This window comes from Eimeria tenella, genomic scaffold, assembly GCF_000499545.2.
Source record: "Eimeria tenella Houghton genomic scaffold, Eth_scaff56, whole genome shotgun sequence".
Lineage (NCBI taxonomy): Eukaryota > Apicomplexa > Conoidasida > Eucoccidiorida > Eimeriidae > Eimeria > Eimeria tenella.
Window position 1 is genome coordinate 10,617 of NW_013543415.1, and position 13,340 is coordinate 23,956.

The 13,340-nt window shown below is 54.4% G+C and overlaps 2 protein-coding genes across 2 annotated transcripts; both read left to right on the forward strand.

Annotated features, from left to right (window-relative positions):
• Positions 1-1,185: 1,185 nt before the first annotated feature.
• On the forward strand, positions 1,186-8,101 carry ETH_00001490 (kinesin motor domain containing protein, putative; the record flags this gene model as incomplete). The annotated part of the gene is made up of 13 exons (XM_013377586.1): positions 1,186-1,731; positions 1,953-2,672; positions 2,841-3,114; positions 3,450-3,622; positions 3,779-3,866; positions 4,437-4,783; positions 4,925-5,158; positions 5,290-5,592; positions 5,769-5,856; positions 5,984-6,525; positions 6,831-7,106; positions 7,201-7,418; positions 7,675-8,101. 13 exons carry the CDS (start codon positions 1,186-1,188, stop codon positions 8,099-8,101), a joined length of 4,236 nt encoding a protein of 1,411 aa, XP_013233040.1.
• A 3,310-nt stretch (positions 8,102-11,411) lies between these two features.
• Positions 11,412-12,054, forward strand: ETH_00001495 (R1 protein, putative; the record flags this gene model as incomplete). The annotated part of the gene is made up of 2 exons (XM_013377587.1): positions 11,412-11,486; positions 11,803-12,054. The coding sequence occupies 2 exons, from the start codon at positions 11,412-11,414 to the stop codon at positions 12,052-12,054; spliced, it is 327 nt and encodes a 108-aa protein (XP_013233041.1).
• Positions 12,055-13,340: the final 1,286 nt, after the last annotated feature.

Consider the following 13,340-nt stretch of genomic DNA (forward strand, 5'->3'; position numbering starts at 1 on the left):
ACCCTGGGCGCTAGAGCTCCCCCCGAAGGCATAGGGGAGCAGCGGGCATAACAGTGACAGCTACAGTCTAATTGTGGTTTAGGGTTTAGGGTTTAGGGTTTAGGGTTTAGAGATAAGGGCTGACTTGGGAGGCTCCATTGTAGTTGCGGAGTTTCTTCCGCCAACAAGGACTGCTGCTGCTGCTGCAGCTGCTGCTGCTGCTGCTGCTGCCGCTTAAGGGTTTGTCGCAGCTGCTAGCGGTGCTGCTGGTGTTGTCGTGCCCACTACCTCTGCTCTCTTTTCATTGCTGCTGCTGCTGCTGCTGTTGCTGCTGCTGCTGCTGCTGCCGTTGCTGCTGCGATTGCGGTTGCTGCTGGTGTTGTCGCTGCTGCGGTTGCCTTTGCTGCTGCCGCTGCTGCTGCTGCTGCGGCTGCTCTGCTGCTGTTGCCGCTGCTGCTCTTAGGAAAATCGCCTCCTCTGGCAGCTAATTCCTTCAAGAAGTCTAACCCTAAACCCTAAACCCTAAACCCTAGACCGCCCCCCTACAGAAGGTCAGGCCAAGTTCCCAATGGGCAGTTGACTGATAGCTAGGGTTTACAAGAGTTACACCAGACTGCTGAGGGTTTATAAATTCGAGTTTAATTCAATTATTTAGGGTTTAGGGTTTAGGGTTTAGGGTTTAGGGTTTAGGGCCTACAACCCCACGACCCGACCGCAGCCCCAAGCTCCTAACACACAGCAGCCCTCCTGGGGTTTAGGGTTTAGGGTTTAGGGTTTGTCTTGCCTCTTTTTCTTGAAATTTTTCCTTTTTTCACGTTTCAGCATTTGTTTCTTATTCGGCAGGGTTTATACTTAAGGACTAGGGTTTAGGGTTTAGGGTTTAGGGTTTCAGTTAAGTATTTACAAGTTTAACTTTGGCTAGGAATGTCGCCATCGGCCACGAGGGTTTTCCCCCTTTGCCTCGCGCCTTCCGCTAAGGCGCAGCAGCTGCAGCAGCAGTAGCAGCAGCAGCAGCAGCAGCATTCTGCAGCAGCAGGGCCCGCAGGTTGTTCGTGTGAGCTGCGCTGGTGCTGCTGCTGCTGCTGCTTTCCCTTTCCCTCCAGCAGCAGCAACGCCGGCAGCAGCAGCAGCAACGCGAGTAGCAGCAGCAGCAACTCCAGCAGCAGCAGCAGCAGCAACGCCAGAAGCAGCAGCAGCAGCAGCAGCATGGCGTCTACTCCCCTGCGTGGGGCCGATGGGAGCCCCGAGGGGGAGGGCAGCACGAAGCGCAGCAGTGGGGTGTATAGGGACCTCAGCAGCAACAGCAGCAGCAGCAGCAGCAAGCCTGGAAGCAGCAGCAGCAGCAGCAGCATGTCTCGCCGGCCCAAACCGAGCAGCGCGCAGCAGAATCTGCTGCAGCGCAGCGCAAGCAGCAGCGTGCAGCACAGCCGCCCGGCCTGCAGCAGCCAGGGCAGCAGAGCCAGCAGCAGCAGCAGCAGCAGCAGCAGCAGCAGCACGGAGAACATCAAGGTGGTGGTGCGCTGCCGCCCCATCAGCGCAGCAGAGCAGCGCAGCAGCAGCAGCACAGCAGTGCACATATGCGCAGAGACGCAGCAAGTGTCGGTTTTGCTGCCAGCAGCAAGCAGCTACCGGCAGCAGCAGCAGCAGCAGCAGCAGCGCAGCAGCAGAGTCTTCAGATTCGACGGCGTCTGCCCCGTCAGTGTGCAGCAGGAGGAGCTCTTCAACGCCCACGTCAAGCCTCTCGTTGACCAGGCGAGTCTCTAGGGTTTAGGGTTTAGGGTTTAGGGTTTAGGGTTTAGGGTTTAGGGTTTAGGGTTTAGAAAATGAGCTGCGCAGCCTAGAGCTGAGGTCCACTTTCTAGGGTTTTCCCCCGCGAGGCTCAGGCTCTAGAACTCAGCACTAATAACTCAGGCTTCAGGGCTTAGGGTTTAGGGTTTAGGGTTTAGGGTTTAGGGTTTAGGGTTTGGGGGCAGGTGCTGGAGGGCTACAACTGCACTTTATTTGCCTACGGCCAAACGGGCACAGGAAAGACCTACACTATAGAAGGGCCCCACGACCAGTACGCGCAGTACCTGCGCAGCAGCAGCAGCAGCAGCAGCAGCAGCAGCAGCAGCGGCGGCGGCGGCGGCGGCGGCGGCTGCAGGGGGGGCGGCGGCAGCACTTCGAGCAGCAGGAGCAACAGCAGCGCGGGCCTAGCCAAAGTGCCTGCAGCAACAGCAGCAGCTGCTGCTGCTGCAGCTAGCAGCAGCAGCAGCAACGCCGCAGCTGACACGGAGAGCACTCCCAGCTGCAACGCCAGCAGCAGCAACAGCAGCAGCAGCAGCAGCAGCAGCATTGAGCTAAGCCCAGATGCAGGCATATTGCCCCGCGCCGTTTGTTATATCTTCGAGCAGCTGCAGCAAGCCAGCAGCAGCAGCAGCAGCAGCGACTACATGCTGCGCTGCAGCTTCTTAGAAATATATAATGAGGAGTTGGTGGATTTGCTGGCCCCGCCTGCAGCAGCAGCAGCAGCAGGGTCGTCAGCAGCAGCAGGCCAGCAGCAGCAGCAGCCCAAATTGAGGATCTACGAAGAGCAGCAGGGAGACAGCTACAGCAGCAGCAACAGCAGCAGCAGCAGCAGCTGGGGTGCAACAAGAGGCCCAGGAGCTGTTCGAGTAGATGGCCTTACAGAGAAGAGAGTCAACAGCCCCCAGGTGAGGGTTTAGGGTTTAGGGTTTAGGGTTTAGGGTTTGGAGGTGAGGGTTTGCCGCTGAGAGTGCTGCTCCTCAGAGTGAGCTTTCTTCACGCTGCCTTCCCCTCTGCTGCTGCTCCTGCTGCTCCTGCTGCTGCTGCCACTGCTGCTGCTCCTGCTGCTGCTGCAGGAGGTGTTCGCGCTGCTGCTGGGGGCAGCGCCTCGCCGCAGCTTCGCCTGCAGCGGCAGCAACTCGAGAAGCAGCAGAAGCCACACAATATTTTCTCTTTCTGTTTGCATTTCGGAGTCTCCAAGTGTCTCATCTGCTGCTGCTGCTGCTGCTGCTGCTGCTGCTGCTGAGGAAGATAGCAGCAGCACGCGGCAGCAGCAGCAGCAGCAAGCAGGAGTGGTCGCAGTAGAGGAGGTCGTGAGAATCGGCAAGCTGAGCCTCGTGGATCTTGCAGGTACGCAGCAGCAGCAGCAGCAGCAGCACGAGCAGCAGCTGCTGCTGCAGCTATGCCGCAGGGCTAGGAGTAGAGCATTCAGGGTTTAGTGAGGTTTGGCAGCAAAAACAGCAGCAGTAGCAGCAACAGCAGCAACGCCAGTAGCAGCAGCAGCAGCAAAAACAGCAGCAGCAGTAGCAGTAGCAGCAGCAGCAAAAACAGCAGCAGTAGCGGCAGCAGCACTAGCCGCAGCAGCACTAGCAGCAGCAGCAAAACAGCAGCAGCAGCAGCAAAACAGCCGCACTAGCAGCAGCACTAGCAGCAGCAGCAGCAGCAGCAGGAGCGTGTGCGGGCAGGGAGCGAGAACCTGGAGCGCAGCTGGGGCGCAGCAGCAGCAGCAGCAAACCGCCGCAAAGAAGCCTCAGCAATTAATCAGTCTTTGCTGACTTTGGGCCGCTGCATTAATGCCCTCGTCGAGAAGCAAACTTATGTCCCCTTCAGAGACTCCAAACTCACCCGACTCCTCCAGGCGAGGGTTTAGGGTTTAGGGTTTAGGGTTTAGGGTTTGGGGCTTGGGCTTGGGGTTTGGGTTTGGGGCTTGGGGTTGGGGTTTGGAGGGTTTTGGGGTTGGGGTTTAGGGTTTAGGGTTTAGGGTTTACGGTTTAGGGTTTAGGGTTTTGTTCAGGACAGTTTGGGGGGCAGCACGAAGACCTGCCTCATTGCCACCATCGGCCCCACAGGAGACACTTTGGAAGAGACTTTGTGCACTTTAGGTAATTTGCTGCTGCTGCTGCTGCTGCTGTTGTTGCTGCTGCTGCTGTTGTTGCTGCTGCTGCTGCTGGTGCTGCTGCTACTGCGATAGTGCGCGTCGCTGCCGTTCTTGCTGCGGCTGCGGAGCGGTTGCTGCAGTTGCTGCGGCCGAAAACGGGACTGCTGCAGCAGTTGGTCTTTTTGCTGCTGCTGTTGCTGCTGCTGCTGCTGTTGCTACACATGCCAGTGCAGCGTCTGTTTTTGCCGCTGCAGTTACTACTGAGTACCCTGCGAGTTAAGGTCATAACCCTTTGTTTCAATGTGCTGCTGCTGCTGCTTCTCTGCTGCTGCTGCTTCTCTGCTGCTGCTGCGTCTCTGCTGCTGCTGCGTCTCTGCTGCTGCTGCTGCTTCTCTGCTGCTGCTGCTTCTCTGCTGCTGCTGCTGCTGCTTCTCGGCTGCTGCTGCTTCTCTGCTGCTGCTGCCTCTGCTGCTGCTGCTCCTGCTCCTCTGCTGCTACTGCTGCTGCTGCTTCTGTTGCTGCTCCTCTGCTGCTGTCGCCTCTGCTGCTGCCCCTGCTGCTGCTGCTGCTGCAGACTACGCGTTTCGGGCGAAGAGCGTGACAACGCGGCCCGTTGCGACTTTGCGCAGATCTCGAGATGCGCTGCTGTCGCAGCTGCTGTCGGAGAATGGGCAGCTGCGGCTGCTGCTGCAGCAGCAGCGGGAGCGCGAGGGGGTGTTTCTGCCTCTGGAGCTCTACACCCAGCAGCAGCAGCAGCAGCAGCAGCAGCAGCACGCGCTCCAGCACCACGCCGCGCTCCTCCAGCAGCTCCAGCAGCAAGTCAAAGCACAGCAGCAGCAAATCCAGCAGCAAAACGAAACCCACAAGCAGCATCTGCAGCAAATGGACGCGCTTCGGCTCTCTTTACAGCTCAGCCAGAACGTCAGCAGCAGCTGCTGCTGCTGCTGCTGCTGATGTGCCTGTAGCTGCTTTCGCTGGTTCGTTTTGCTTCGCAGCGGCAGCTGCTGCTGCGCTGCAGCGCATGCTGGTGATGCTGCTGCTTTTGTGCTGCTGCTGCTGCAGAGCCTAAAAGAAGAGCAGCGGATAACCGAAGCCCTGCAGCAGCAGCAGCAGCAGCACTCCGCAGCATCTGCTGCTGCTGCGGATTCTCTGCGACGGGCAGTTGAGGACATCACGGTGCTCCAACAGCAGCAGCAGCAGCAGCAACAGCAGCAGCAAGCTGCAGTAGCAGCATGTACTCAATTTTCTTCGTCTCTAGAGGTCAGCAACAGCAGAGTCGCGCTGCAGCAGCAGCAGGTCCAGAACTAGAGGCATCAGCTGCGGCTGCCACAGCAGCAGGTGCTGCCACACCACCTACTGCTGCTGTTGCTGCAGCAGCAGCAAGTATAGCAACGCCACTTCGTGTGTGACTGTCTTTCGAAATTCAGGCTGACGCAGCTGCTGCTGCAGCGCAGCAGCAGCTGCTGCTGCAGCAAGTGCAGCAGTTTCTGCAGCAGCTGCAGGAGACTGAACAGCAGCGCCAAGGCTCTGCAGAAGAGGACGCATCAGCAGCAGCAGAGCAGCAGCAGCAGCAGGCGCTGCTGCTGCAGCAGCTGCAAGAACACAGTGTCTTGGTGCAGCGGCTGCGAGAGAAGCAAAAGGAGCAGCAGCAGCTGCTGCAGCAGCAGCTGCTACTGCTGCAGCGAAATACAGAGGCTTTGGACGCAGCAACAAAGGCAAGCCATGCTGCGGTTTGCTGAATTTGCTGCTGCAGCACCTGCTGCTGCAGCACCGACTGCAGCTGCTGCTGCGCTGCATCACAGGCTGCAGCAGCAAACAATGCAAACCCTGCTGCTGCAGCAAAATATTTGCTGCTAAGAAACAGCAACAGTGTTTAGGCGCCTCTGTGTGGTGTTTGCTGCTGCAGGAGCATCAGCGGAAGCACACATTGCTGCTGCAGCAGCTGCTAGAAAGTGCAAAGCAGCAGCAGGAAGACTGCCTTAGAGCTGCAGAGCGTGAGCCTTTCTGCTGCTGCTGCTGCTGCTGCTGCTGCTGCGGTTCTTTGGCACCTGCTGCTACTGTTGCTGTTGCTCTACAGCTGTGCTGCTGCTCCTGCTGTGTCTGCTGCTGCTGCTGCCGCAGAGAACATCACATCAACCCGTAAGGAGTGCACGGCGAAGCAGCAGCAGCTGCAGCAAACGCTGCAGGGTTTGGTGTCTACTGTTGCTGCTGGGGGCTCAGCAGCTGGGCAGCAGCTGCAGCAGCTGCAGCAGCGGTTTGAGGAGGAAGCGGCTGCAAGGCAGCAGCAGACAGAGGCAGCAGCAGCAGCAGTTGCTGCTGCAGTGCAGCAGCAACTCGCAGCATTTGTGAGAGCGCAGCAGGCTGCAGCAGAGCAGCAGCGCCAGCAGCTAGTGCAGGAGCTGGCTGTGGCTCAGCAGCAGCAGCAACAGCAGCAAGCAGTACAGGCTGCAGCAGCAGACAAGGCAATCGCTGCTGCTGCTGCTGCTGCTGCTGCAGCAGACGACGTATCCCTGAACGCCACTAACGTGCTGCATCAGATGCTTGCTGCTGCTGCTGCAGCAAGAGAAGAGCAACACAGCTCTTTAGCAGCAGCAAAAGAGGAAGAGACAAAAGAAATGCTGCAGCACCTCAAGGCCACCAATGACTGCTGCACCGACACTAAAGTCCGTGCCTTGCTGCTGCTGCTGCTGCTGCTGCCTCTGCTGCGATTGCTGCTGCAGCAGCGTCTGCTGCTGCTGCTAGTGCGGCTGTTGCCGCTGCTGCTGCTAGCGCTGCAGTAGCTGCAGCTGCGACTAGATCTGTTGCGTCTGCCGCTGCTGCCGCTGCTGCCGCTGCTACGGCAACAGCAATTGCTGCTGCTGCTGCTACTAGTGCTGCTGCGCCTCCCGCTGCTGCTGCTGCGCCTCCTGTACCAGCTGCTGCACTGCTGCATCTTCAAAGAAGTGTGGGGCCCTGTTTGCCGCTGCAGCAAAAGACAGACGCGGGGCAGCAAGGATTGCTGCAATGTCTCGACACTCTGCAGACGCAGCAGCAGAAGGCAGCAGTTGCTGCAGAGGCAGCTGCAGCAGACCTGAATGCTGCAGCAACGCGTGCTCAGCAGCAGCAGCAGAAGTTTGCAGCAACTGCGGCAGCAGCCATCGAAGCAGCAGCAGCAGCAGCAGCCAGCAGCAGCACTTGCTGCAGCCAAGCAGCAACAGAAGCAGCAGCACGAGCTACCGCGTTTGCTTCAGATGTGGAGCAGCAGGTAAGCAGCGGCAGCAGCAGAAACAGCAGCAGCAGGCAGCAGCAGCAGCAACAAAAATGCCCCAGCTTGCTGCTGTTTGTGATATTTGCTGCAGCTCCGCATTTGCAGGAGTTCCGCCAGTGGAGGCCAAGGCGCTGAAGCAGACTGCAGCAGCGACAGCAGCAGCAGCAGCAACAGCAGCAGCAACGCCGGCAGCAACAGCAGCAGCGGCCCTTGCTGCTGCAGCGCCTGTGCTGCAGCAGCAGCAGCTGAGCGCTGGCAGTCGTGGAAGCCCAGTCCATTGCCCGCGTTGCTATCTGCTTCTGCTCTTAGGTTTGCTTCTGCTGCAGTTGCTTTTGCTGCTGCTGCTGTTGCTGTTGCTGCTGCTGCGGTTGCTTTTGCTGCTGCCGCTGTTGCTGCTGCTATTGCTGCTCTCGCTGTATTGCTGTTACGTGGAGCTGCTTGCTGGTGCTCTGCTGGCATTTGCGTGTCTAAGCTGATATGGATGCTGCTGCTGCTGCTGCTGCTGCTGCTGCGGTTTGTGGCTGTGCTGCTGCTGTTGCTGCAACTGGCGGCTGTGCTGCTGCAGAGAAGCAAATGCAACTGAGGAAGCAAACTGCGAAAATGATCCTCCTGAGACCCCGCAAAGAAGCTCTCCTGCTGCTGTTGCTGCTGCTGCTGCTGCTTCGCCGTCGAGCTGCAGCAGCAGCAACAGCAACAGCAGCAGCTTCAGCGGCAGGAAGGCTGTGGGGGCACGGCTCGTTGCAGCTGCTGCTGCAGCAGTGACAGCAGCAGCAACGCCGCCACAGACGCAAAAGCTGCTGAAGCAAAAAGCATATTCAAGTAGCGCTTCCCCCTTTAAGGCAATGTACTCCAGCAGCAGCTGCAAGAAAAGCAGCAGCAGCAGCAGCAGCAGCAAGGCGCGGCGGCGGTCTCGCAGCAGCGACGAACGCAATAGTGCGGATTCAGCGAATAAGAAAAGACACACTCCTGAGGATTGTGGAACGAGCTTGTGACCCTCCAAACCCTAAACCCTAAACCCTAAACCCTCATTTCGGGCCCCGGAGCTGCTTCAAAGCCTGCGGTGAAGCAGCTGCTGCCTGACGGCCGCTCGAGCCTCAAGACAAAGCCAGCAGCAGCTGCAGACCTAAACAGCAGCAGCAGCAGCAGCAGCAGCAACAGCAGCAGCAGCAAAGTAGACAACGGAAATGAGCAGCAAAATCAGGGACAAGGGGGACAACACGGCGGCTGGACAAAGGCGAGGCCGCAAGAGGCTGGCAAAAGAAAAGCGGAGGGTTTAGGGTTTAGGGTTTAGGGTTTAGGGTTTGTGTATGTGCTTGAATATTAAAGTAGAGAGCTGGTTAATTGCTTTAATTAAAATAAGACTAAAAATCTTTGCAGAAATAAATAAAAGAAATAAAGGAATAATAAAAGGGCTTTGGTGCAGCAGATGCAGCAGCAATGAAGCCCCCTCTGGCGGTACAGCAGCAGCAGCAACAGGAGCAATAGCAGCAGCAAAAGCAGCAACAGCAGCAAGAACAGCAGCGACAGCAACCACGGAGCAACAGCAGCAACAGAAACAGCAGCAACAGAAACAGCAGCAACATCAACATAGGGTGTACAAACACCTAAATCCGGGCCTGCGGCTGGCGCTGCTGCTGGTGCAGCTGCTGCTGCTGCTGCTGCTTCTGCTGCTGCTGCTGCTTCTGCTGCTCTCGTTTGAGGCAAAGTTCAGCCTTGGCTGCTGACTCATTTGCTTTCTTTCTTTTTCCATTTACGATTTTTAACAACTTGCTGCAGCAGAAGCAGCAAGATTATTATTTTGCGTCGGAGCTGCTGCGCGGCTTGCTGCTGCTTCTGAAGTGTACAGACACCTGAACAGCCAAGTTTCTGCTTCCGATCTTTTTTGCACAAAGTGCTGCTGCAGTGCAGCAAAACAACTTCAGAATTAGCAGCAATTAATTTAATCAAACATTTAATTTCAAAAAGCAATTAATTACATTGAACATTTATTTCAAAAGTCATACGAAGTTTTGCTGCTGGTGCACTTCAGAGCAACGGATTGCTGCTGCTCCAAGCAGCACTGCAGCAGGTGCACGCAGCACTGCAGCAGCTCAGAGCAGCAGCAGCAGTTCCGGGCAGCAGCAGCAGCAACAGCTCTAAGCGCTCTAAGCAGCATTCCAACAGCTCCAAGCAGCAGCTGCAGCTCCGAGCAGCAGCAGCAGCATCTCAAACCAGCAGCAGCAGCTCCCAGCAGCAGCAGCAGCAGCTCCCAGCAGCAGCAGCAGCCCCGAGCAGCAGTAGCAGCAGGCAGGACATCAAGAAGCCCCGAGGCTGGCCCAAACATATTACATTAAAGTTCTTATTTCAATTCATTTATTTTATTTATTTATTTGTATTATATATATTATTATAAACCTAAAATTTAAAAAAAAAATTCTTTTTAAATTTCATTATGGGATAAACTCAAGCTGGCTGCAGCGCGAGGCCTTCCAGTTGCTGCTGCGACTCAGACGCAGCAGAATTCGCAAAGCAGCAGCAGCAGCAGAAGCAGCAGCGGCAGCAGCAGCAGTATTAGCAGCAGCAGCAGCAGGACTAGCAGCAGCAGCAGCAGCAGCAGTCTATTGTACAAGCAGTTCAAGAATCTGCTGCTAAAAAATGCAAATTGGCATTTGCTGCTGTTCTGAGGGTTTTTGAATTTAAATGAATTAAATGCATGCAAAGAAAAGATATTTATTTAATTGTTTATTTGCATGCATTCAAAAGAAAAGATATTTATTTAATTTCATATTTGCATGCATTAAAGAGAAAAGATTTTTATTTAATTAAGAATAAATGCAGCTGCAGCAAAAGCTGCGAGAACTCAACTGCAGCTTTTCAGGAGTTTTTCGAAGCAGAAAAGGTTTTCCAGAAGTGCCTTTTTCATTTAAAAAAGTAATTTAAAAGTCTCTAAACCCTAAACCCTAAACCCTACACCCTAAACCCAAACCCTAAACCCTAAACACAAATTCTCTTCTTTCACTTATTGCTTCACTCCTGCGTCAAACCCGCTAAACCCTAAACCCTAGGCCCCGAACTCTCCAAACCCTTAGTCTTTTAAACCGCAAGTTCTAAACCCTAAACCCTAAACCCTATGCCCTAAACCCTGTAAACCCTAAGCCCTGTGCAACGAAACGCTAAACCTTTCAACTCTAAACCCTAAACGTTTCAACCCCAAACCCTAAATCCTAAACCCTAAACCCTAAATCCTAAACCCTAAACCCTAATCTCCCTCGTGTCCAGGCAGTGGCTGTGGCAAGCTGCAGAGAACAGAAATAGCGATTTGAACTCTGAAGTTGATAGAATTTTTTCAAAATGACATGAATTAAGGAGTTTCAAATGTTTAAATGTATTTTTAATTTAAAATAACGTTCAAAAGTGCAAAAAATATTTCAAAATATTCTTTTAAATGAACCAACTGGGTCTTAGGTGTATCTGCTGCTGCCTGGACACCAGCAACTTCAGATAAAGCCTCAAATTTCACATTTTCAACTTTTTGGGTGCCTGTTGGAGCTTTTTGTGTTAATAATAATAAATAAAGTTCTAAAATAACAAATAAGTACTTCAAAACAAATAAAATACACTAAGTTGCGGCTTTTGTGCGCGATCGAATTCAACTAGTGTGCAGCTGTACCTGTACATACACCTCAGGCACCCCCACGCAAACTTCCCCGCGGAGCTATCAACGTATTTAAACCCCAAAAGAATTAAATTCATTTTAGAATAAATAAATTGAAGAAAAAGATACATTTGAATACATTTTCGGGCGGCGAGCGGGGCTTGCTGCATGCACGGGCTGGGGCGGAGGCCCCGCATCGCTGCGGGGCGAGGGCTGCGCTTCTCCCGCAGCAGCAGCGCTGCAGCATTTCTTCTCGAGAGCTTTTCTTTTATTCTTTTTTATTCTTTTCTGTTCAATTCGGTCTTCAAAAATTGCGAGTGAGTCTTCAGAAGCTCCGGGGGCTCTGCAGCAGCCGGGGGGCACCCCTCGCGCCGTCTCGGCTGCGGTGGGGCTCCAAGTCCGGCGAAGTTCGCGGAAAAAACCCCTTGAAATGCATTTCTTTTCTTTTCTTTTTAATTTAAATACTTGTATTTCAAAATTCGCAAAGTGTTGATCCCAATATGGCCCTGCGTGCTCCTGCTCGTCGTGGATAGAGGGAGTGGTGCCGCTGCGAAACCGGGTGTACGTACACCTGGAGGAAGGCATTTTATTTCCGCTTTTCTCAGTTGTATTTGTTTCTTTCAATTCTTTTTTATTTATTTCTTGTGGAGTGCTTTGACTGCAGCAGAATGGCCCCGAAGGAGAAGAAGACCAAGGAGCAGATCGCCGCGGCTGCTGCCGCAGGCAGCAAGAAGAGCAAGAAGGTTCGTTTTGCTGCAGCTGCCTGTATTGCTTTTCCTTTCTTTTAATTTATTTATTTATTTCCTTCTAATTAATTCCTTGAGTTTATATTTCACCAACATCACCACACCTGCTGCTGCCAATGGAACTAGCTGCAACAGCAGCAGCAGCAGCAGCAGCAAAAACCCCTAGCCCGCCCGCGGCCGCCATCGGCAGGGCGGCAGCAGCCGCTGCAGCGCTGCTGGCGCCGCAGCAGCAGCTGCTGCATTTGCTGCAGCAGGTCATAGAAAGCTGCTGCGAGCGCCGTTTTTGCTGCTGCTGCTGCTGCTGCTGCTGCAGAAGTGGTCCAAGGGGAAGAGCAAGGACAAGCTGAACTACGCGGTGATGTTTGACGCGGGAACTTTGGAAAAGTTTCTCTCCGAAGTTCCCAAAATGAAACTTGTGACTCCTTTTTCCATTTGTGAACGTTTCCGCATAAACGCCTCGCTGGCGCGCCGCGGCATTCGCGAGCTGTACAGACAGCAGCAGCTGCGGCCCCTCGGCGACCAGCACCACTCCCACTACATCTTCACGCGGCCTGCTGCAGCATGAGCAGCAGCAGCAGCAGCAGCTGCTGCTGCTGCTGCAGCGTGGGCGGCGGCAGCAGCGGCGGCGGGGTGCAGCGAAGGGCGGGGGAGGGCGCAGCTGGCTGCAGCAGATTCGCCCGCGCAGGGATCTGCAGCGCGCGCGGTGTGTCTTCTCACGAACTGCTGCAGCGTGAGCTGCTGCTGCAGCTGCTGCTGCTGCTGCTGCTGGGGAGGAAGCAGCAGGGTGGCGCGACGCGGCTTTTGCGAGGGCAGCTGGCAGCAGCAGATTCGGCCTCTCGGCCATCACCGCCACTCTCGCTGGGTCTTCACGCGGCATGCTGCAGCACCAGCTGCTGCTGCAGCAGCAACAGCAGCAGCAACGGCAGCAGCAGGTGCTGCGCTGCAGCGGCGGGTGGTGGTGACGGTTTTTGGGGAAGTGGGGGGCTTCCGGCGGCTGCGGGAAACTGCTGCAGGCGGCGGCGCGGAGTTGAGGCTAGCTGCTGCTGCTAGCTGCAGCTGCTGCTAGCTGCTGCTGCTGCTGCGCATGCGTTCGTGTCTGTAAAGGTTAGGGGGGCAGCAGCTGCGGCTGCAGAGCGAGAACTGTAGAGGGGGAAAACAAAACCCGAAAAACTTTGGTGTTTGGATTTTTAAAAGTTTTTCATATTTGCGGTTTTGCTGCTGCTGCTGCAGTTCCGCGCGCTGCTGCGCTGTACGTACACCAGGTATGTGGCAGATTTCAGGTGTCTGCGGAGCTTGCGCCTCTTTCGCTTTTTTGCATGCAGTGGTGCTGCATTGTGTTTAAATAGGTATATTTTAGTTGTTACTTTACAGGTTTTCTGAACTTAGGCCTCGTGTTGCATCGCTGCATGCATGCATGCAGAATGCTTCATCTCTGCATGCATGTCGGATGTTTCATCTTTCCATGCATGCATGCAGTTTGCATGCATGCAGATTGCATGCGTGCATGTTTTATCTCCATGATGATTTCAATGATAGGCCTGAGTCTTTCAAGAAGATCTTGATGACAACTGTAGCCGATAAATTTCTGATTCGGAGAAAATTGAATTTTTGATTTCTTTGTTTCGTTTTTCAAAATGATGAAATGTTTTGCAAAATGCTGGAAGCTTTTGCAAAATGGTGGAAGTTTTCGGTGAAACTTGTTGCAAAATGGTGAATTTCTTGCAAAATGGTGAGGGCTTTGCGAGATGATGAAAGTTTTTGCAAAATAGTGAAACTTTTGATGGAATTTTCTGCAAAATGGTGAAAGTTTTTGCAAAATGATGAAAGTTTTGGGTGGAACTTTTTGCAAAA